General features: G+C 32.7%; 1 protein-coding gene and 1 long non-coding RNA gene across 2 annotated transcripts; both read right to left on the bottom strand.

Annotated features, from left to right (window-relative positions):
- Positions 1 to 235: 235 nt before the first annotated feature.
- LOC128281729 (uncharacterized) lies at positions 236 to 1,326 on the bottom strand. The gene is made up of 2 exons (XR_008271992.1): positions 1,249 to 1,326; positions 236 to 484 (listed from the first exon to the last, which is right to left on the bottom strand). It is a non-coding gene; the product is annotated as an uncharacterized LOC128281729 (long non-coding RNA).
- An 11,732-nt stretch (positions 1,327 to 13,058) lies between these two features.
- Positions 13,059 to 14,413, bottom strand: LOC108458623 (succinate dehydrogenase subunit 3-1, mitochondrial-like). The gene is made up of 3 exons (XM_017758031.2): positions 14,038 to 14,413; positions 13,897 to 13,929; positions 13,059 to 13,814 (listed from the first exon to the last, which is right to left on the bottom strand). The coding sequence occupies exons 1-3, from the start codon at positions 14,195 to 14,197 to the stop codon at positions 13,402 to 13,404; spliced, it is 606 nt and encodes a 201-aa protein (XP_017613520.1). The 5' UTR covers positions 14,198 to 14,413; the 3' UTR covers positions 13,059 to 13,401.
- Positions 14,414 to 24,499: the final 10,086 nt, after the last annotated feature.

The following is a 24,499-nucleotide window of genomic DNA, read 5'->3' as shown; positions in this document are numbered from 1 at the left end:
GAGACACACGATCGTGTCTCTGCCCATGTGTTTACTACTATGCATACTGACTTGAAATCTTTTACGTGTAGGAGACACACGGTCGGACCACACGCCCATGTGCCTACCTATATGGACAATATAAGGCTATTTACCAAGCCTATTATCACCCTTACATATGTAGTTCTATACAAATACCAACCAATACCAAAACAAGCGTAATTCCAATAACCAAATCAGCCACAATAGACATTCATTCAACCATGATAATGCATCTTTTATAAATTCAAAATGAATGTTAGCCATCATTCAAGGCTTAATACAAATTGAAGGGTTCCCAACCCAAGCCAATACATATGGTCAAACCTCAATGACACAAAATAATGTCGTCTAAGTCCTATACATGCCATATTCAAAAATATAAATCCAACTATACCGAATGCTTCGGTTGATAGTGTGATCGATATCTCTGACTTTCGGTGATCCTTGAGCTAGTTAGGTGGCACTGTAAGAAAATGAAAAGGAAAGGGAGTAAGCATAACAGCTTAGTAAGCTGCATATAAGAAGTATACAACAACAATTTATCAATAATTAACATGCTCATAACACCGAGGTAGGCATAAGCATAACTTACTCATTACCATCCATACAAGTCACATATTATACATTGAGTTCATATCTCATACATACCAATTCGGTACCTGTACCACTCACAACACTGTTATACTTTCCTCATTAGCTTAAAAACATAACTTTCACCGTTGAACCATTCGGAATACTACCGGATATTACATAAGCCTCAAGCATAGGGGAAGGTACCGATGCCATGTCCTAGACACAGTCTTACACTAACTCATATCTCAAGTCGATGCCATGTCCCAGACATGGCCTTACACTGATTATCATCTCGTAGTCGATGCATGTCCAAGACATGTCTTACACTGGCTTACATCTCGAGGCTGATGCATGTCCTAGACATGTCTTACACTAGCTCTCGTCTCAATGTCGATGCGATGTCCTAGACATGGTCTTACACTGGCTCTCATAATGTGGCCAATGCACGTCCCAGACATATCTTACACTAGCTCACACACGAATGACCCAAATGTCATGGCATGAATATCCGATTTACTTCCTAAAGTTCCAACGGAGATTCTACTATCTCATTTATCATTATACATTCTAAACATCACAATCAAACAACTTATGTTGTAATAATTCAAGCACATATAATTGACAATGTAGTTGTATTATTTACATACAACTTACCTCGGATTACAAAATGTGGCGACTAGCCGATTTAGTCGATTTGCTTGGCTTTCCCCTAGTCTAGGTTCGTACTCGATATTTCTTGATCTATAATAAAAAAATGCACTTATTAAGTCACTTTATCAATCTAAGCACTCAACAATTCACAATTAGGCTAAATGATCATTTTGTCCCTAAACTTTTGCAAAATGACTATTTTACCCCTCAGCCCGAAAATTAATTTTTATCAAATTTCTTTATTTCTCAAGACTAGCCGAACCTCTTTGACTCTTATAGAAACTCCAAATTCCCACTATTTCATATATTTATTATCTATTTTACAACTTATGCACATTAGTCCTATTAAGTGTTTTCATGCTAATACCTTTCACAAAAGTTGTTTATAAGACACCCAAGACTCATTTTCTTCCATAAAATTTTAGAAAACACCCTAAATAATCTCATAGTCAAACCCTAAACTCTTAATCTTTTTGCAACATAGACCCCTCATTTGAAAGCTCATGCTTCAAGGGTCTCAAAAATACAAAAATACAAAAATCTTTAAGAAAACTCATTAAAATCACTTACTTGTGAGAGGAATAAGTTGCTGCAAAATTTTAAGTTCAAAACCCTTAACAATGGCTAAAAAAATCGATGGAATGAAGAGAGAATGAAAGAAAAAAGTGATAGCTAGCCTTAGGTATTATTATAATATACCTTATGTCATTAAATTTCACCTAATGTTAACTTTTCAACATTTCCATCTACCATGGCCAGCCATCACCTATTTAATGGCCCAAGTTATGATACATGACAATTTGGCACCCTTAGTTATCAATTTAAGGCTTTTGCACTTTATGCGATTTAGTCTTTTTTCGCAATTGGGCTCACAAACTTTAAAATTAGCTCACCAAATTTTTCATGCACTATTATAAATATGTTATGACTCTATTTTAACAATAAAATAACTTCTCTAACTTCAGATTTGTGGTCCCGAGACCACTATTCCGATTATCCCCCAAAATCGAGCTGTTACAATTTAGAAATTCGAGAAAGTGTGCCCTAACGTGCTGTGTTTCGATTTTTCTTCGTTTAACCTAAATAGTGGAATATCTTTTTAAATCAAATACATGAGTTTTAAATATAAAAGCTTATTCTCGAAGGTAAAATGTCATGCCCTAACTTACTGGATGTGTCATTACTTCAAGATAAGAAGGTCTTTAACATCTATTTCGATTTATCTAATCATTTTTTTTAAAATTAATATTAACACAAAGAGGAATCGTATTTTAAAACTCTTCTCAAGTTTTCTAACCCTTCCTCGTACGTAACCGACTCCCAAATCTATTTTTTAAACTTCGTAAACCAAAAATTATTTTTTTAATAAACCAAACATTTTCTTAAAATGATCATGAGGCGATCTGATCACACCTCATTAAAAGGATCGGTGGTGACTCCCATTTTTTCGTTTTCAAAGCCAAGTCGACCGTTTTCAAAATAATGGTTTCAACAAACTCTTCAAAATTTGATAATGAAAATGATAATGTGTTAAGAAATATGTGTGTAAATAATGTAAATGTTTCTCTCCATATTGTGATGTTTATATTTATGTTTATTATAGTGACTCACTCAAGTGATTTTTGTTTTGATTGATAGATAGTTTGTAACTTCATTTTATTTCTTTATAGCTACTCTTTATTTTGAACAAGTTTCATGTTTTATTTTCATTAATTCTTACTAAGCTTTGTGATTAACGCATCGTCATTTCTTGCGCGTATATTTATTTTGATCTTGAAGCCTAACCCATCTCAAAGATCTCAACTCACACCATTGCGAGACTATGAGAGTATGAAATTTTTGTATTTGATTCCTAGTGACACATGCTAAAGGGTCCTTAGTTTGTGTTTATATATATTAGTTCCATACACTCTTGGCCTTGTATTTGGATGTGGCATTTGATTTTCATTGTTGTGGCATAGCTTGTTGGCTTGAACCATGAGTATTTATGACCTTAATTTTGATAGCATGCATGCATGCATATTTACTCCTTTTGATGCGTTGGAAACATTTTGAATATTTATTAAACTTGTTTAGAACGAATTCATGAAGTGGTAGCATGTTTTTGATATCATTTCAATTGTTTTGTGTTGTAACGTATGGTTGACAATGTTTTACAAATGGCTCTTACACTTATTTTGATAATATTTAAGCATGTTTTATGAATACCATGTTTTGGGAATAATTTGGAACCTTTTTTGCCTAGCAAGTATACGTATTCAACCAGTTAATTGAATCGAATTAGCATTAACCAAATTAATTGAACTTTTTAAACCTTTAACTATTAATCGAACCAAAATTTTTTCAAAACAAATTAATCGAACCGAACAATTTCATTTAATTCGATCAATTAATCGAATTAACCTAATTTTTTATTTTTTATTTTTGTTAAAACAAGTATAAAACATGTCAAAAAATAAATTGGTAGTGTTCATTTAACCGAATTGACCAAATTAAAATTAACTAAATTAACCAAAATTAACCAAATTGGTAATATATAATATTGGTTTTTTGAAAGTTCAGTTAATTCAATTAATTACCCTATTTTGAACCAAATTAATCGATAACTGTACTTTCAAAAAACCATTAACCGACTTTTGACTGAAATAGATCGGTTAATCAGCAGATTAACCAAATTAGTTTGATTCGGTTGGTTAATTCGGTTTTAATCAAAATTTGAACACACCTACTAGCAAGAAGGTGGCGTCACAACACTCCCTCTACAATTTCGCAACCTCGCCTTTACCATGTCGTGACCTTGCCCAACCAACAAGTGACGTTGGGACATCAAGTGTTGCATGTCGCAACCTCGCATGGCATTTAGCCCCACAAAAAGTTTCTAAATGATTTTAATATGTTTATAAAGCCTTCAAAAATGATTTTATTTTATTTATATAATTTTATTAAATTGTTTCAAGTTTCAAGTTATTGTAAAACCCCTACCTTTTTAAACTCGAATAACCTCTATTTAAGTAAAAGAACTTTGAACACTTGTTTTACGACGTGGATACATCCTTAATGTATTTATTGCCCCAAAATTATTTCTAATTATTTTTAATCCTTCTAAACATTTCCCATTTGATTTAAATAATACTAATTTGTTACAAAATAAATATTTGTTAGAATTAAGTGACTTGAATCCTTATTTAAATAAAATACAAGTGGTAAAATAAAATAAAAGTAAAATCCATATAGAACTACACTTCTTTTATTTTATTTTAGAATAAGATTTTTAAACCTTATTAAACTCCATCTATTTTATATTGATTAGAATAATGTGTTTCAATCTTACTACACTCTTATTAGAATATGGCTTTACAAGCCTATAAACAGAAATAGTCTATTCCTCTTGTAATTATTCAAATTCGACATAGTGAATTTTCTTCTCTTTTGCCCGTGGTTTTTTTCCCGAAAGGGTTTCCACGTAAAATCTGTATGTTCTTTATTTTATTTTATTTTATTTTTAAAAATTAGTATCCGAGCTTCCGGGTTTTTCATCTTGGACACAGTAATGGCGTTTTTGAAGTATGAAATTCTACTGTTGGATCGCAACACCATATTTGTGTTGTGGCAAATTAAGATGCAAGCAATTCTTGCACAGATGGATCTGGAGGATGCCCTGCTAGGGATAGATAAGATGCCTTCGACATTAACATATGAAGGGAAGATACGTAAGGATCAAAAGGCGTTAACACAATTACACCTGTATTTGTCCAACAAAATTTTGCAGGATGTGATGAAGGAGAAGACCGCCGTTGCATTATAAAAGAAGCTAGAACAAATATGTATGTCGAAAACTCTAACAAGTAAGTTGCATATGAAGCAGCGTCTTTATGCTCATCGTTTGGAGGAAGGTACGTCTATACACGAACACTTAACAGTGTTTAAAGAAATTCTCTCAAACTTGGAGGCCATAGAGGTTCAGTATGATAAGGAAGATCTACGATTGATTCTACTTTGTTCGTTACCTCCGTCTTATTCAACCTTTAGAAACACAATTTTATATAGCCGTGAGTCTCTCACAGTTGATGAGGTTTATGATTCTTTGACCTCGTATGATAAGATGAAACAATTTATAGTTAAATTCGACTCTCAGGGAGAGGGTCTCATTGTTCGTGAGAGATAAAATCAAAATGTTGATGATGATCGTGGAAGGATACAGGAACGGAATCCTCGTGGTAAATTTAAGGATAGATCGAAGTATTCAAACAGAGGTAAAACTTGTAACTTCTGCAAAAAGAAAAGGCAGATTAAATCTGAGTGCTATAAGATATAGAACAAGATTAAAACGGAGGCTACGAATCAAAATGGAAAACAACCAGAAAATTTCGGTGAAGCTGATGTTGTAGAAGACTACAACGATGGTGAACTTCTAGTCACTTCTGTCAATAATTCTAAAGTGAACGAGGAGTGGATACTTGATTCAGGCTGCAACTTCCACATGAGTCCCAATCAGGATTGGTTTATAACTTACGAAACAGTGTCTGAAGGTATAGTTTTGATGGGAAATAATGTTTCGGGTAAAATTGCAGGTGTTGGAACAATAAAAGTTAAGATGTTTGATGGAGTTGTCAGAACACTTAGTGGCGTACGACATATACCAGAATTGAAGAGAAATTTAATTTTGTTGAGTACTCTTGATTCAAAAGGTTACAGATACACAGCTAAACGCGGGGTTTTAAAGTTATATGTTTTGCAAGGTTCTACTGTTACTGGTGATGCAGCTGTCGCTTCTTCTTCCTTGTCAGATGATGATATTACTAAACTTTGGCATATGTGCCTAGGGCATATGAGTGAGAATGACATGGTAGAATTGAGCAAAAGAGTTCTTGATGGGCAAGGAATGTGCAAACTAAAGTTCTGTGAGCACTGTGTTTTTGGGAAAAAAAAGAGAGTTCGATTCACCAAAGGAATCCATAACACGAAGGGAAAGTTGAAGCATATTCATTCTGATCTGTGGGGGTAGAGCTAAATATATGCTAACTTTTATTGATAATTTTTCCAGAAAAGTTTAGGCGTTCTTCCTGAAGCAAAAAAGTGAAGTGTTTTTTGCATTTAAGTCTTAGAAAACTATGATTGAAAAACAGACGGGAAAATAAATAAAGTACCTCTGCATAGACAATAGCTTAGAGTTCTATTCTGATGAGTTTAATAGACTGTACAAGTTAAAAGGGATCGTGAGACACTTGACAATTCGCCATACTTCACAACAAAATGGCGTTGTAGAATGAATGAACAGAATGATCATGGAGAAGGTTCGATGTATGTTGTCAAATGCCAACTTACCAAAGTCGTTTTGAGCAAAAACAGCCTCTACTGCATGTTTTATGATCAACCGGTCTCTATCTATTGCCATTGAGAAAAAGACTCCACAATTGGTATGGTCTGGTAATCCTGCTAATTATTCTGATTTAAAGGTCTTTGGGTGTCCTGCGTATGCTCATGTTGATAATGGAAAATTGGAACCGAGATCCATTTAATGTGGTTTTCTTTGTTATAAAGTCGGTGTAAAAGGGTATAAGTTATGGTGTCCTGAAAATAGAAAAGTTATGATTAGCAGAAATGTTGTTTCTGATGAAACTGCTATGCTACCTAACTTATCTCTTAAAGATTCTTCTAATAAAGAAAATCGAAAGCAGGTGGAGCATCAAATTAATATAGAGTCGACTCCTCAAACCAGTACAAAAATTGAGAATAGAGTTGTTTCTTCACCACAATACTCTATCGCCCAAAACAGAACTAGAAGAGAAATTAAACCTCCAAAGAAGTATGTCGAGGCTGATCTAGTTGCTTATGATTTAAATGTGGCTAAAGATATAGATGCAAATCAAGAGTCATCTAATTATTCTAAGGTGGTTAGCCGTGAAGACTCAGAAAAGTAGATGTTTGCTATGCAAGAGGAGATGGAATCACTCCACAAAAACAGAACATGGAATCTTGTGAAACTTTCTAAAGGTAAAAAGGTTGTTCGTTGTAAATAGGTGTTTAAAAAGAAAGAAGGGACTCTAGGAGTTGAAGAACTCAAATATAAAGTAAGGCTTGTTGCAAAGGGTTACAATCAAATTCCAGGAGTGGACTTCACGATATGTTCTCCCCAATTGTGAAGCATAGTTCGATTTGAGTTTTGCTTTATATTGTGGCCATGGATGATTTGGAGCTTCAACAGTTAGATGTAAAAACTACATTTTTACATGGAAAACTTGAGGAGGATATTTACATACAACAACCAGAGGGTTTTACAGTCTCAGAAAAAGAGGACTATGTTTGCTTGCTGAAAAAGTCCCTTTACGGTTTGAAACAGTCACCAAGACAGTGGTACAAGAGGTTTGATTCCTTTAAGAAGAACAGTGATGGTTCTTTTATGTATCTACTTCTTTATGTTGATGACATGTTGATAGCAGTAAAAGATAAATGAGAGAGATAAGAAAGGTCAAAGCTCAACTAAGTGAAGAATTTGAGATGAAAGATTTGGGGCCAGCAAAGAAGATACTTGGTATGAAGATTCTCAGAAATAGAAAAGCAAGTAAATTGTACCTAAGTCAGAAGGGGTACATTGAGAAAGTTCTTTACAAGTTCAACACGCAGAGTGCTAAGCCTGTTAGTACTCCTTTAGGAGCCCATTTTAAACTTTCATTGGCTTTGTCTCCACAATCAGATAATGAGATTGAGTACATGTCACATATTCCATACTCTAGTGCAGTGGGATCTCTCATTATGCTATGGTTTGTTCACGTCCAGATTTATCATATGCAGTCAGTGCAGTTAGCAGATACATGAAGAATCCTGATAAAGAGCATTGGAAAGTAGTTCAATGGATTTTAAGATACTTACGAGGTACTACTAATGTTTGCTTACAGTTTGGAAGAACTAGAGATGGAGTTATTGGGTATGTTGATGCTGATTTTACTGGAGACCTTGATAGAAAAAGATCTCTCACAGGTTATATCTTTACAATCGGAGGTTGTGCAATCAGTTGGAAAGCCACTTTGCAAACTACAGTCGCTTTATTCACCACTGAAGCTGAGTACATGGCGATTACTGAGGCTTGTAAAAAAGCTATTTGGTTGAAGGAACTCTTTAGTGAACTCAATGAAGACCTTCAAATCAATACAGTATTTTGTGACAGTCAGAGTGCAACCTTCCTTACAAAAGATCAAATGTTTCATGAGAGAACAAAACACATTGATGTTCGGTATCATTTTGTTCATGATATTATTACTCGTGTTGATATTTTTGTGAGCAAAATTAGTACTCATGAAACTCCTACAGATATGATGACTAAGTCACTTCCTATAACCAAGTTTGAGCATTGCTTAGACTTAGTTGGTGTTCATTGTTGAAGTTAAACCCTTAAAGGATTTTATGGAAGAGGTGGAGAACTTGTTCGTTGAGAGTTTGTAAAGAAGAACTTGTTCATTGAGAATTTGTGTCAAGGTGAAGATTGTTAGAATTAAGTGACTCGAATCCTTATTTAAATAAAATACAGTGGTAAAATAAAATAAAAGTAAAATCCATATAGAACTACACTTCTTATATTTTATTTTAGAATAAGGTTTTTAAACCTTATTAAACTTCATCTATTTTATATTGATTAAAATAAGGTGTTTCAATCTTACTACACTCCTTTTAGAATATGACTTTACAAGCCTATAAATTGACATAGTCTATTCCTCTTGTGATTATTTGAATTCAACATAGTGAATTTTCTTCTCTTCTGCCCGTGATTTTTTCCCGAAAGAGTTTCCACATAAAATATGTGTGTTCTTTATTTTATTTTATTTTATTTTATTTTATTTTCACAATATTTTTATAAAAGAAAAAAATTTGGTTGAAGCTTGAAAATGTTATAGTATTTCATATCCACACTAATCGTTAGGAAATGTAAGGAGTGTTACAATCAATCACTTATTCAAAAGGTATATTGTTATTAGTCACCTATTTAAAGGCGGTAAAAAATTTTCCCTTTTAATTGTATGCCTTTGATGGATGTAAAAGGTTTGGTGGGAGATTATGTAACATTCATTCGTTCCTCAAGTATTATCACGGGGTTACATCCTATTATTGGGCCAGGGAGGTAAGTTAACCTTGATCAAATTAGTGCTATTGAGTGTACCTATCTATCAATTATCATATTTCAAAGCTCCACAAAATACTTGTGATAGAATGGATCTGAGGAATTTTTGGTGGGGTGATGAACCTAACTGGAGAAAGTTGCATTTTATCAACTAGAATAGAAAATGTAAGCAATGAACAAAACACTATTGGCCAAACTTGCTTGAAGGGTTAATAATGGGAATAGTTGGCTCATTCAAGAAACTGTGGTCAAAAAATATTGTACAAGGGAAAACTTCATTCAAATAGAAGGAAAATCCAGGAATTCTTGGGCATGAAAAAGCATTCGAGTTGGGAAGAAGTTATTAAAAGAGAACATCTCGTGGAAAATCGAGAGTGGATGGACTACATGTAATGGAGGAGTGGCACACAACCAGACAGGTAACAATGGGTCTCTTATGAATGTGAGCTCGCAGAATCTTACTAATCCAAACCCTTTGCTTGAGGGACCTTTTAATGCGAGATGGATTCATACAAATAATGGTGTGTTCCCTGTGAAATCAGCCTACGTTCAAGCCCTAAATGAGCAAGTTGGATTATCATACACACAAAACCAGGACGTTCTGTGAAAGGTATGGAATTTTATTTGGTCCAGTAAAGTCACATATAAGGTGATTCTTTTCTTGTGGAAAATTCTTAATGAGGCCCTTCCTTGTAAGGTGACCATTAATAGAAGAATTAACGCATCGGACGCTTTGTGTGTCCTATGTCAAGGAGAATGGAAGGACGAAAAGCACCTATTTGGGGAATGCTCTTTTGCTAGAGCAGTTTAGTTTGGTCAAAATATTGTCTTCACACCTTGGACTTTAATTTGCAATCGATCAAGGAATGGTTAATCCAAACCATAGAACTAGCTAGGTTGGGAAAGATGTCATGAAGGAAAAATTTGTCGATGTGACAATTTTTCTTTGAAAGATATGGACTCACAGGAATAAAATCATGTATGAGGACATCAAACCAAACCCGATTGCAATTATTAACATGGCAGAGGAGTACATCCAACAAATCAGATAAGCATTAAATGAAAGTAAATCTGCACAGATTGAGAGCATAGAGGCAAGTGTAGAACTCCAGCAAATCAACAGACTGTATCACATTTCAATTGATTGGTATAGTAGAAACGATAACATTGCATGGGTTTTGCATATCAAAAACTCAGGTTGGAGGACTGAATCAATTTTTGAAGGCAACTTCAGCCATGAAAATAGCACTACAGGCAAACCGATGCTTTTAAGATTGGTACTAGTTGTGGTATGGCAATCTAACATCTGTGTGTGTAGTATAGGAATTAAGGATAGGTTAATCGAGAACATTATCAAAAAGGAGACTATATCAGTGCACTAGGAACAGAAATCAATCCTTGTCGACATTCACTTCCTGAGTAAGTTGATTAAGGTCGACTTAAAGTAAGAGGTTTGTGACGCTACTCTCAAATGAGTTGGAAGAAAAGCTAAGGAGAGGCTAAGGACTATATAAATAATTATTTGTGCTTTCACCTTGGTTTGTTCCAGTTTGTACTTTGATTTACTATAATAGAAAAATGGTTTGTTTTAATGGCATCTAAGCATAAGTGTAAAATATAATTTGGAGGGTAAAAATGCTATACTAATCTTTTTCTTTATTTTTCACAATTTTATAGGTTAAAATAATTTTTTTAATTTTAAAAGAATCACTTTTTTAGAATAAAGTTATTTACTTTTTTCTTTTTCTTTTTTAAGTTAAGATTTTCAAAAGAAATTTCACCTGGCAAACCATTTTTAGATGTATATCATGTTAGTTTTATATATTCATAATTTTATATATAAAGTATTATAAATTTATATGTATTTTTTGTAAATTTATAATCTATTTTTGTAAAATTTGACTTACATGTGTGTGAGAGTAATGTTCATATTTTTTATGTCATATCGTATTTTATATAGTTTATTATCATGATTGAATTTAGAAAATAATATATTTGTTCATGTAAAATCTAATGATAAATTTAAAGAAAAATTTTATTTATTCGTGCCGTATCATGTTTTATTTTTTTTCCATGTGTAAACTAGTAAAAGTGTATATAACTTTTCCATGTTAATAGTTGGTTCTATATAAATTTGACATGTATATATTTGTCATATTTATTTTAATTTTCCTAAATACAAATTTTTATATTTTCAATTTATTGCTTAACAATAATAGTTTTGTCACAATAATTTAATATTTTTCATTAATAATTTAATACCTTAACTCTCTCTCTCTCTCTATATATATATATATTAAGAATTAAATTATCATATCCATAATACATATCTATATTATTACAACTTTAAATTTATTACTCAACAAAATTTAATTTTTATAAATTTTTATTTTAATATAAACAATATAGTATCTCTATTAATTATACATGTATACTATTATTAATTAGTTCCAAACATCTGTATTATAAATTATGTTTAAACTTATATAGACATATTCTACTTTATTTATTTATAATATAACTGAGGTCAATGAAGCGTTGACTCAATTGTTAAAGTCAAAAGCTAGTCAATTGTTAAAGTCAAAAGCTTTAGGTCTTCAGTACCTAAATTCGAAACTTACCATGAGTAATTTATATACATGGGTCTCTAAGTTCCAATATTTTTAGGTTTTAGTCCAATTAATTTATTTTGTTGGCTTTAATATATAATCCTCTAACAGTCCATGCGACAATAGTTTGATCTTTATGAATCCCCGACCAAATATTTGTGCTTGTGCTTATGCATGTTAAGACAGATGAGTGGCAAATCACATATAATCCAAGTATAAAAACCTAAAAAGCTATACAAGTTTGGTCCCTGATTGGTTGTTGCCAATTTACCAGCTTGTGGGTTGAATTGATAAGAGGAAATCATGAAAAATATATCTATCGAATCGACCATTAAGCTTCGAATTCTGCATCAAAACTTGAGCCTACAATTATTGATCACGTCTAACGTTGGAATAGACAAATCTACTTCGATTTTATGATCTAAAAACTAACCATCCTCATCCTGCATTAGCCTAACATGTAGAAATTCATATCTAGTGTGTTTGGTTAAAAAAGAGTAACATTTCCTAAAATTGATCCTCACATTTTAAACCAGTAATATCAAATATAGATGATAATCTCTACAACACTTTTTCTTCGAATAATCTCACAAAATCTGAAATTCCAGACCATTTCATCTTTTATATATATATATTGATATAACACAAAAATTGAGCAAATAAGAAACAAAATTTACTACCACTTAACAGAGAACACATTGCAAGTTCCAATATATACACAAAATTAACTCTTTACTTGAAACTTTTGATTTTATTCTCTTCTCATAATAAAAACTACCAAATCCTCTAAAACAAATAATTTGTAAATCATATAAATAAGCTATCATTATTAAGTTCATCGTAAAAATCAAAATGTAATAATCATAATTTTATAGAAAACTTGGGACTAAAAAAATCCAAAGAACTAAACTTGTTAAAAGGAAAAACAAAATCTCTAACAATAACAATTTAATAAATTATAATGTAACCTTCTCGATTTACTAATCAATCTTACATTTAAGTCAATCCTATCACAGTTCACAATCACTTTCAGAAAGAGTTCACACATTCAAAGCTTGGTGTTTGTTAACTACGGAGGATGATAAGCACAGTTTAAACTCCGAATCAAAGCTCATACTATTCAAAGGGGAACGGTTAATGGTTACAGCTCTCCCAATCAAAGATTTAGCAGAATCCATCGAATCAAACCACTAATTCAACACAGATCACTATGTTGACAAGTTCAAAGATGCTTTTGGCATTAACAAGGTTTTCTTTTTACTCAACACCAAGGTTCCATTTATTCCAAAAAAAAAAAAACCATTAACACATTCTTTATTTTGCCAAACAAAGTGCTTACCTAAACCCAGAAAGGCCCAGACAAAATAAAAACTTACCAAGCCAGCAAATCAGTCGATTTGAAGCTGAATCACATCCTTTCCTCCTCACCGTTCTTCACCTCAGCTTTCCCGAAAAATCCGCCAATAAATGACGAACCCCATAACACAGATGATAGGAAACGGCCAATGCAGCAATTGATACGGTAAGTGGGGCAAGTTTTGCTGAATAAAAGAAGAATTGGTAGAAATTCGAATAGGTGAAGCAAATTGAACCCATTTTCAGAGAAAGAAGATAAGAGAACAAAAGTGCAGTAGTTAGGAAAACCCCGGAGATCCTATTGGTAATTGAAAGAGTCGCAGAAAGTTGTGGCTTATAAATAGGAAGATGAGGAGATAACGGGCGAAGGTTTGATTCTTTGGCCTCGCTCCCAAGCCCTGGAATGTCACGGGATGTGGAGAGAAATCGATTCCCCTTGACTTGATCCATCATGTTCAGGCTCCTTGTTGGAGACAAAGGATCAAACACATCTGCAGGAATTTTTTTCTTGAGGGGGCAAAACGACTGAATTATAATTTTATAATTTCAATAAGAACTAAAGTGAAAATTTACCTTTTTTGGCCCCCTGGCGCCGCCCCTGCAGATCTGCAGCATAGAAACCGGAAGGGCCAAAATCAGCATCAATTTTAGATAATCAAAAATTAAAAAGAAGGGAAAGAAGTCGAAATGAAAAACAGATGAGTGGACAAGTACCTGAGAAGAAACCGTCAGCACGACGGCGATCATCGTGGTCATCAGGCGTGGCGGCGTTGGTATTAAAGAGTCTGGAGGTGGATGGAGCGATGGCGACGCGTAAGGAGTTAGGGAGGATGTTGGATGAGACGAGCCTCTTAAGAGCTAGAGAAGAAGCCATTGCTAAATGGAAGAGTCTCAAAATTGCTTAGCCTGCAGAAAAGAAACACGGAGTGAAACGGTGGGGTTATATAATGGAAGGAGGAAGCTGCTCTGCAAGAAAACATAAATAGATATTATTGGGCTTAGGCCTATTTAGGTTCGGTTTTAGGGTTTAAGCGATGCGGCGTTGACATGATATACAAATTTTGGATCAATTATGTGGCAATCTAACAATTCCATAATTTATCTCAAATATTCATCATTTCCTAAAGTAACCTTTGGAAATCTATGTACCTATAAATTTAGAACCAATCACCTTATCCTTTAACCATCCATTCATGCGAATAGAGTATGTTTTATGATTAATCGTTTATTTCTCTAGAAAGCACCTAACACTTAAATATAATTATTGTTTGTTGTTACTTTGTTGGTCATTGAATTATTCACAAGTTTTTATTAAAATTATTGGGTTATTAAAATCGATCTTAAATAGCTTTCTTTATTCGCACTATCTGTACCAATCGAAAGCTTTTATTCCGTTTCTCTTCTATTGTTGAGTGCTTTTTCATGAAACAACTTTGAACATCACAAATCTACAAACCAAAATTCAAACAGTTTTTTCTTTAATCTCCTACACTGACCGCCAGATAGACTTGGATCTAAGTTATGTTCTTCTACTCATCGATAGGTACAGATCCACCCTCTCGATCGTCAAATCGTCACTTGGAGCTTTATGGCAGAACTTTAAAAAAAAACTTAATAGTCTAGTGACTTAAATAAAATATTTTGAATAGTTTAGTGACTTAAATGAAAACTTTCGAATAATTTAGTGATCAAATTATAACATTTTTTGAATTAAGTAACCAAAACAAAAACTTACCTATAATTTAATGACTAATGATATAATTTACCCTATTTTCTTCTCAGCAAATTTTTTACATAAATTTAAAGAGTTTATGGAAATGTAAATATATAGGAAAATGGCAACTCATCCATTTTCATCATATTTGATTCATTAATCTATACACCAGTTGTATGATTATTTATATATTTTGTAAAAGGATTGATTAATGTCGAGTATGCCTCATATTTAAGCATTAATAGTGTGTGACGTAGCAACGAAGAGGAGCTCTTCGTTCCGATGACGTGACCATACTTCATCACGACGAAAAGAAAGCCACGTCGCAATGTGGCGACGTGTTTCTCAATTTTCTGAGTTTACTTTCTTTCAGTTAAAAACTGTTTTAGTTTCCCGCTTAAATGCTGATTAGTGTAGATTATTTAATATATTAACTTTTACAAGTTTTCAGGAAATTTTGTGTTTAAGTTTCGAGTGTTCTTATTTTTGGGCTTTAGGGTTTAGTTTTTATCTTCATCTTTATACTCTTCGTTTTTGCTGATTTAATGAAATTATCTTTGCCTGTGAATTTTTATCCTCTTCGAAAAAAAAATTTCAGGTAAAATATTTATAATCGTTCTCTTCAATTTCTTAATTAATTTAATTACTCTTCGTTGCTTAATCGGATTTATCCAAACAATTAAACTTATCATATTTTATCAACTAAAAACATAACAGATGTTGGATTTGGATTTTCAGGTCATTTTCCAAAATCAATTTAGTGCAATGGACTCAACCAGATTTGACGGCTTCAACATCCTCGAACAGAATCTAAAATGTCAATTTAATTCCTTTTATCTTTTATTTTAAATGGAACAATGGCAATTTCGACGCTTTTCAAAAAATTTAAAAATTAACTTAGATCATTTTAATACAAATACTTTTAGCTTTGATCCTCTTTTTTAGTTTTATCTCGCCCCAGTGAACCTTGATTCAATGTCGCTTGCACACGAAACTTAGTCATACAAACAGACTCCGTTGAATATCTATGTTGATAGGACTCTTCATATTTGATTGAAGCTCCTGCCTTTGATGTCTATATTCCACACATATCCAAATATAGATTTGACAATATCAACCCTCTGAATACTTGAAAGAACTACTTCCAAGGAAGAAAGATTAATAAAGCTTTGAACAATAGTTTCAACAATGAATTAGGTAACCTCCATAAGTGTGATTGCATACAACACTCAGCTGCTAATAAGTTTTACTATAATTGGAGGCTTCATATACGTCAACTGGTGCTTGATTTGTCAACTTTTTTATATGTTTCCTTGACATTATTATTATTATTAGTGGTGGTGATGTTATCTCAGCTTCCGTTGTAAATTTGTAATGTACTGTTACCCTATTTGCAGTTGGAGGTTGACAAAGTCTGTACAGGGAATCAATGAAACTCGTAATGATCATAGGAAGACTCTACTCCTATTATATGTGCAAACCAAACATAGAGGGCCAATCCTTGTAGGCCACTGGTCGGCGAATAATGATAAACAACATAGAAGTGAAACCGAATAATAAAAGTAGAACCAAATAATAGAAGATCTCTCTAAGTTATGTCAATTCAAGAAATTGTAGAACCGATTAATAAAAGTGGTCGACAATAATTTTACATACAATATTATTATTGAAATAATGAAATAAAGGAAGATCTTGAATCAATCTATTGAGAAATATATATATATATATATATATATATGGAATAAATTGATCAAAATAGAAAGACACAACTTAAGTAGGATTTTTACTGAAATAAATAAAAAATTATTTACCAAAATAAGTTGTCAACCCGATTATTTACCAAAATGGGTTGTTTTTCTCATTCGGGCCTATTTGACAGGCACGATTCAATTTTTTATATTAAAATATTTTTTAAATAAAATATTATTTTTTATTTTTGGATCAGTATGACCCGCGTATAGATACGAATACAGGTTGCGCCTATGTCAGAGGCGCAACTAGTTGAGCCTTCCTCTGAGGCGCAAATGGTGGGGCCCGCACGCCTGTTGCTTATCTTTTCTCTTATATATTCCCCGAAAATCAAATGAGCACATACACAAAATTTAGCAGAGCAACAGACACAAAATTTAGTTGAACGGAAATAAGAAGATAGGGAGAAGAAAAAAAAAGGAAAACAAGCAGGAGGATAAGGTATTTTAGTTTATTTCTTTTTAAATAGAATGCAAAGTTTTGTTAGTAATTTTATTATTTGAAAGCTATTTTGTTATGTTATTAATTTTGTTAGCTTCTGAATGAATATTTTTGCATTAAAAATTTTATGTAATTTTTTTGCTATTCGAAACTATTTTTAAAAATTTTGAAAATTTTTTAACAGATCTAGTATTGAAGATGGACACTACAACAAAACAGTGCTAAGACGACAGTTATGGGGCAACACTTTTCTAAGTGTTGCGATAGACTGGCCAACATACGTTTTCGGCAACTTTTTGTATAAGGGTTGCGATATGCATGCCTAAAGCAACGCTTAAATAAGAGTTGGCTTTGTCTAGTCCTAAGACGACATTTATGAGGCAACACTTTTCTAAGTGTTGCGATAGACTGGCCAACATACACTTTTGGCAACTCTTTGTATAAGGGTTGGGATAAGCATGCCTAAAGCAACGCTTAAATAAGAGTTGGTGTTGTGTAGTCCTAAGACAACACTTTTGGGGCAACACTTTCCTAAGTGTTGGACTATACTATGCTTTCTCCAACTATTTGTATAAGGGTTGCGATATGTATGCCTACGGCAACGCCTGAATAAGAGTTGGCTTTTGTGTAGTCATAAGATAACACTTTTGTGGCAACACTTTCCTAAGTGTTGGGATAAACTACGCTCTGGCAACTCTTTGTATAAGGGTTGCGATATGTATGCCTACGGCAACGCTTGCATAAGAGTTGGAGTTTGTGTAGTCCTAGGACGACACTTTTGTGGTGACACTTTCCTAAGTGTTGCATAGACTACGCTTTCGTCAACTCTTTATATAAGGGTTGGGATATGTATGCCTAAGGCAATGCTTGAATAAGAGTTGGTTTTTGTGTAGTCCTAAGACGACACTTTTGTGGCGACACTTTCCTAAGTGCTGCGATAAACTACGCTTTCGGCAACTCTTTGTATAAGGGTTGCGATATGTATGCCTAAGGCAACGCTTGAGCAAGAGTTGGCTTTTGTCTAGTCCTAAGACTACAGTTTTGGGGCGACACTTTCCTAAGTGTTCAGATAGACCTGTCAACATATGCTTTGGCCAACTCTTTTTATAAAGGTGTAACATTCCAAATTACTTAATTCCGACTTTTTTTGAGTACGTAGCATGAAAAATTTGAATTTAAAATATGAATATTCTTAAAATTTTAAAATATCATCAGTTTGTGAATATATATATATATATATATATATATATTCAAATTAAAAATAACTTAGCTTCGAGTGTGAATAAGGTTTTTAATAAAAATGCCGCAAAAAATCAATTTAGGTTAGGGTTTAAGGTTTAGTGTTTAGAGTTTAAAGTTTAGGGATTGTAGTTATGGTTTATGGTGTAAGGTTTTAGGGTTTTTGTGTTTATGGGTTTGGGGTTTAAGATTTTAGGGTTTAGAGTTTAGGGTTTAGGGTTTATGGATTTTTTAACATAAGTATTTCAAAATTATATTATATATATTTAAAATTTTAATCATAAATAAGATAAATATAAATTATTATTTTTCAAAAATAAAATATCAAAATGAGATAAATCCCAAAAGCATACATATGAACAATGGTTTAATATGCAATTGAATATATGAACTTTAATTTGATTCAGTTCTTGTAAATTATTAACAAAATTATTTATATAACATAATTTTATATTTAGATAATGCATACATAAATATTTCAACCACAATTAGAATTTCTTATCGAAAAAGAATAATATTGAAAAAGAAATCATTTCAACAATACTAGAACATGCTATACCCATTTACCAATTTAATTCCTAAAAGAGTTGATCATGATAAATTTTAACTCTCAATATTTATTTTTTTATCAATTTGATTCTTATTTTTGAACTAAATTTGAGATTCGACTTTTTAAAAATGTTAAATCTCAACTTTAATAGAAATTTAACTACAAAATTAATTTTTAATGATATTGATGTGAAAACCTACAAGGTAATAATCCACATGACATGATATTATTTGTTTTATATGTTAATTTAAAATTATAAAAATCTTCAAAAATATTTAAAATTAAAATTTAATATTTTAATCCATATTTCTATCAGAAAGTTCAATATTCAAAAATTTATAAAATAAAAATAGAAAAAATATATGTTAAAAATGAAAAAAAATTAAAACAAAAACTTTTCAGTATACGGCGCAGTTTTATTTTCACCCCCTCCCTTAAATCTCCAATTTTCCCCATTTTATTTTCCCCAAATGTCCTTCCCCGAAATCCCTAAAATTTTCCCCAATCCTCTGTATCAAAGTGCTACATCTTCGTCGGCACCCTCTGCTGCATCTCTGTAACGACCCGAAAGTCAGTAGTATTGAAAAATCTAGTTTTGTGACTTCGTTTTTGTAAAACGATGTCGTAAATATTTTTATTAAATATTTATTGAGTTATGTTGTAAGTAAATTGAATTTTGATTAGACAATTTCGTTACTTTAGTGCTCAATTTAAGTATAGGGACTAAATCATATAAGTGGTAAAAGCTAAATTATAACTAAGAGATTTATCTAATAAATAAACCATTATAGTTTAATAAAGAGTTCAATTAAAGAAAGTAAAATATTTTTGAATAATAAATAATTAGTAAAAAAAGACTTAAATGATGGTGACATGGCATGGGATTAGTGGTCAATAGGTAAAGTTACCATGAATCTTACCCACAAAAAACCACTTATTCTCACTCCAAACTCTGTTGGCCAAAGCAAACCTATTGCATCTGTCGTCCTCCGCCGCCTTGACCATTGTGCATCTGCCGTCCGCCTCGCCTTGACCACGGTGCATCTGCCGTCCATTGCCTGCCCCAGCCACCGGTGCATCTGCCGTCCACCACCTGCTCCAGCTACTGGTAAAAGCCTACCTTACAGATTCCATGCATGAAATCCCTAATCCTGTAGTGGTAGAACCTGGTGAATCAGTTTCAACTTGTTGAGATTTGTCTCAATCTTCATGGGTATGTATGGTTGATTTGGTTTTGTGTTAAATGAATTAAGTCGATTTCCTTTAATCTACAATTTATATATTTTTAAGGTCAGGGAACAATTTTCAATTAGTTGAACACTTGGCTGTTTTCATTTAATCTACAGTTGATATATATATAGGGCCACTTTCCTTGTACAAGTGCAGTTTTGGAATTCTGTTTTTGTTTCAGTAATATCAGCAATATTGACACTGTTTTTCTGCTTTTCCTTGTTATACCATGGTGATGGATTTGGTTTAGTCGGCCTGCCCTTTTAGGATTTGCAACATGATAATATTGAAGAAGATCACAGGAAAACAAGGGTAAATTTGAAGTGCATAGATTGGCATTGCTCTGGCCAACGAATTCTGATAGAGAGAACATTTGTTATTTAGGAGATTAATTTAAGTCATGGTTTTACGATTCTCGAACTTCATGATTTGAAACAGATGACTGTTTGAATTGCAGGGAATAACATTGAAACTAAAACTTGGTTCGAAAGTTGCCCTTGTTGGACCAAGTGGTGGTGGAAAAGTAACATCAACATCCCTTTCCCTATTACTGTTTTTCCATTTTTCTCTGTTGGAGGATTTTAATAGTTGATGTCCTAAATTTCTTATCTGTTGCAGACCACGATTGCAAACTTAATTGAGAGATTTTACGATCCTTTGAAGGGAGAGATTTTGTTAAATGGAGTTCCTTTAGTGGAAATATCTCATGAATATCTTCACAAAAAGTTAATATAAAAAAATAAAAAAAAAAAACTTCACCTCATGGATATCACCCCTAATTATGGTACATAAAACTTTTGACTTCTGTTTCTTGCTTTGATAAGTTTGGGAGCTCAAGAAACAAGCAAGGTATATGCCTTACTCTTGCATTTTTTTTTAAAATTTATTAAAGTTTCTTTTCCTTATTTTATTTCTTCTTTTGCCAACTCATTATTGTCTATTACCTTGGAAGCCAATAGACTAAACACGGTTTTATTAATGATTTCCATAATTAATTTATTAAACCAGCTTGCCACCTCTAATTTAGGCCACCCTTTTAATATAACAGTAGTGCATTTATTTATCTGCTTTGTTTACAGTTTCTCACTTGGCACGTAGCTTTTGTCATTTCAAACTAGAATGGAATGAATATATGGTTTAAACTTTATATCGACCATTGAATGGAAATGTGTAAACAGTTATTTAAATTCTATAATTTCACCATTCTGTACTAATGTTCTAGATATAATAATCGCATTAAATTATCTATGGCTTTCACAAATACTTGATCATTTTGATGCCCTAAGATTTCTTTAACACCCTTATTCTTCTTGCCTTTCTAGAATGCAGGTAAGTATAGTCAGCCAGTATTTAAAGGGATTCCTCCATGGTCAAACCGACAAGCAGCTCTTTAAGAAAAATGTTCTCATAGTTACCTATGAAGATGTCAAGCCTTACATAGATAGGATTATTAGTGGGGAGACATTAGATATCCTTTTAACAAAACCCATTACAGGATTCTTTCTAAGGCATGCATGAATTTGTTTCTTTGGTTCTGTGTGTTTTGGGGCATTGTTTGCTTCCTTCTAATAGTTCTATCATTTGTTTGATCAAATGCAGCATTGGGACTTCAGGCGGGCAGCCAAAGCTGATGCCTGACATTGCTCAAGTTGCTAAGAAGTGGGAATTATTTCGTGGCTTGTACGAGTCTCCTGTGACAAAGTAAGGAACCCATCCCTATTTTATTCTAGTTTTTCTTTCAGCTACTTGTGAAATCACGCTGTTTACTTATTCATCAATTAATGGCCTGAACAAAACCATGCATATATAATCGGATCTGTAGTTAAACAAGGAAAAATCCACTTATACCCAAAAAAGTTTTACTCTTTTTGTATAATCACCACTCAGAACTTAGTTTCATGAAATGTCATTCTCATTCAGGCAAATTAATTTGTTGTCTTCATGGTGTGTTAATATCAACAACTTAATCAAATTCCATGAGTTTTTTTTTTTAAATTAATTAAGCCATAATAAATTCAAGTGTATTTCTAGAACAATAGAAATGTCTGGTCATTTTTTAAAAAAAGCAAATATAATGCAGTATTCGTGGCCATTTTCAATTCAAGAAGTAATTTTAATGACATTATTGATAATTATAATTAATAATAATTTTCCAAAAAAATTCAAAGCTATAGTTATCTAGAAGGTCGCTAATTTTCATTCGAGAAAAAATATAAATAAGTTGTAATCTTCATCGGAAAATTTATCTAGCATTTAAGGCGCTTTATATATTTATGTCAAGATTTATTTTATTTTTGTAATTTAATTATTTTTATTTCATGTTTGTATTATATCTAGAAACCATAATTCATGTGAAAATAAAATAATAAAAGTGATAAAAACAATTAAAAGCAGTTAACATAGATGTGGAACGTATTGCTGACTTCAAAATTTTTCTTTGACGTATCTAATTGATTTGTTCTTTAAGTCACCCCCCCTTTCGTTTGATATATGTCATATTAGATTTACGAATCTGATATAACTAAAAGGTTAGTAAACCTTTTCTTTTCCTTTTTTTTTTCCCTTTTTTTTTAAAAATTTAGGTTTAATTTTTTCTATCTTTGTAGTTTGGAATATTTTATTTATAAGAATTTAGATATTATTTATCATTTGTCATCAAGATAAATTTTATTTTTTTAATATTTAAACTTGTTATTTTATTTCTGGATTAGGTAGTTTTGGTTGCTATTAGTTCACCAGAAAGCTCATCGCTTTCACACATGAACCTTAGGATTAGGCATTAATAGATACTCTGTTTTAATATTAATTACTTTAACAGATGGTTGATAAAAGTTGGATGGATGCTCCAAGATTTAGCACCAATCACCTAGCTGGAAGAGAAAGATTTCTATCATTTGCAATTGAAAAATCAGTTTTTAACGGAAAAATATATTGTCCGTGCTATCGTTGCAATAATAGGATATTGCACGAACCACATATTGTGGGTGAGCATCTTCGTCTTGATGGTATAATAAAAGAATACAAGCATTGGATTTTTCATGGAGAATCCATTGAAAGAACATCGGTGTAAACCGACCAAACAGTGAGAACTTCTCCATCAATTTGTACACAATCACAAGACAATGAAGCCGATTTAAGAGATCTCATAATGGATGCTCTAGGTATCAACATCCCAACTCTTAATGAGAGTTTTGATGGAGTTTTAAGCGAGTTTCAGAATAATGGTCGGGAAGATGATGTTAATGAGGCCCAAAGGACTACAGAAAGAGCAACTACTCTTTTAGATGATTGTGATATTCCGCTCTATCCCGGTTGTGTCAAGTTTTCATACGTCTCATTCATACTTCGGCTTTACCACTTTAAAGCACTTTTTGGATGGTCAGCAAAATCTTTGACATGTTTATTGGAGTTTTTAAATGAGGCATTTCCAGATAGACACACAATCCCGACTACATATTATGAAGTGAAGAAAAAGATTTCTGCACTAAATCTTGGGTATGTGAAGATTGACGCATACCCAAATGATTGTATATTATACTGAGGCAATGCTAGTAAAAAGATCAGTTGTGATGTCTGTAAAAGGTCAAGGTGGCAATCTTCTAATGAGTTGGATGTAGATGAACAAGTTGATGATAGTTGTCGTCGTCCTAAGCCTGCCAAGGTATTATGGTACTTTTCTTTGATTCCTAGACTTAAAAGATTATTTCAATCCTCCAAGACATCACAATCCATGAGATGGCATAAAGAAGGACGAACCAAAGATGGTATATTGAGACATCCAGCCGATGGTTCTGCTTGGGATGCGTTTGATAAGAGGTTTCCTGATTTTGCATCTGATCCTCGCAATGTTAGGCTAGGTTTGGCCAGCGACAGATTCAATCCATTCCGAACAATAAGTACAAGTCACAGTACATGGCCCGTACTTCTTATTCCTTATAATTTAAAACCTTGGGCATGCATGAAACAATCATCAATGATACTGTCAATGGTTATCCCTGGTGAAAAAGGACCTGGCAACGACATTGATGTCTACATGCAACCTTTAATTAAAGAGTTGAAGCAATTGTGGACAGGAATTGATGCTTTTGATTAATCAGCTTCCGAATCTTTCACTTTATGGGCTTGTCTTCTTTGGACAATCAATGATTTCCCAGCTTACGCCAATCTTTCAGGGTGGAGTACAAAAGGTCGGGTTGCTTGCCCAATTTGTGCTGAAAAAACTGAATCTTGATGGCTACGGTATGGTCGGAAGT

The sequence above is a fragment of the Gossypium arboreum genome, chromosome 10 (assembly GCF_025698485.1).
Source record: "Gossypium arboreum isolate Shixiya-1 chromosome 10, ASM2569848v2, whole genome shotgun sequence".
Lineage (NCBI taxonomy): Eukaryota > Viridiplantae > Streptophyta > Magnoliopsida > Malvales > Malvaceae > Gossypium > Gossypium arboreum.
Note: the sequence above shows the minus strand (reverse complement) of the source record. Positions and strands in the feature narration are given on the sequence as shown.

Excerpts from the sequence above, each read along its gene's own strand:
- LOC108458623 (XM_017758031.2), bottom strand. The coding sequence starts at position 14,197 with ATGGCTTCTTCTCTAGCTCTTAAGAGGCTCGTCTCATCCAACATCCTC. Across the intron at positions 13,930-14,037 it reads TGCTGACGGTTTCTTCTCAG|ATCTGCAGGGGCGGCGCCAG; the intron begins GTACTTGTCCAC and ends TCTATGCTGCAG. Across the intron at positions 13,815-13,896 it reads GCGCCAGGGGGCCAAAAAAG|ATGTGTTTGATCCTTTGTCT; the intron begins GTAAATTTTCAC and ends AAATTCCTGCAG.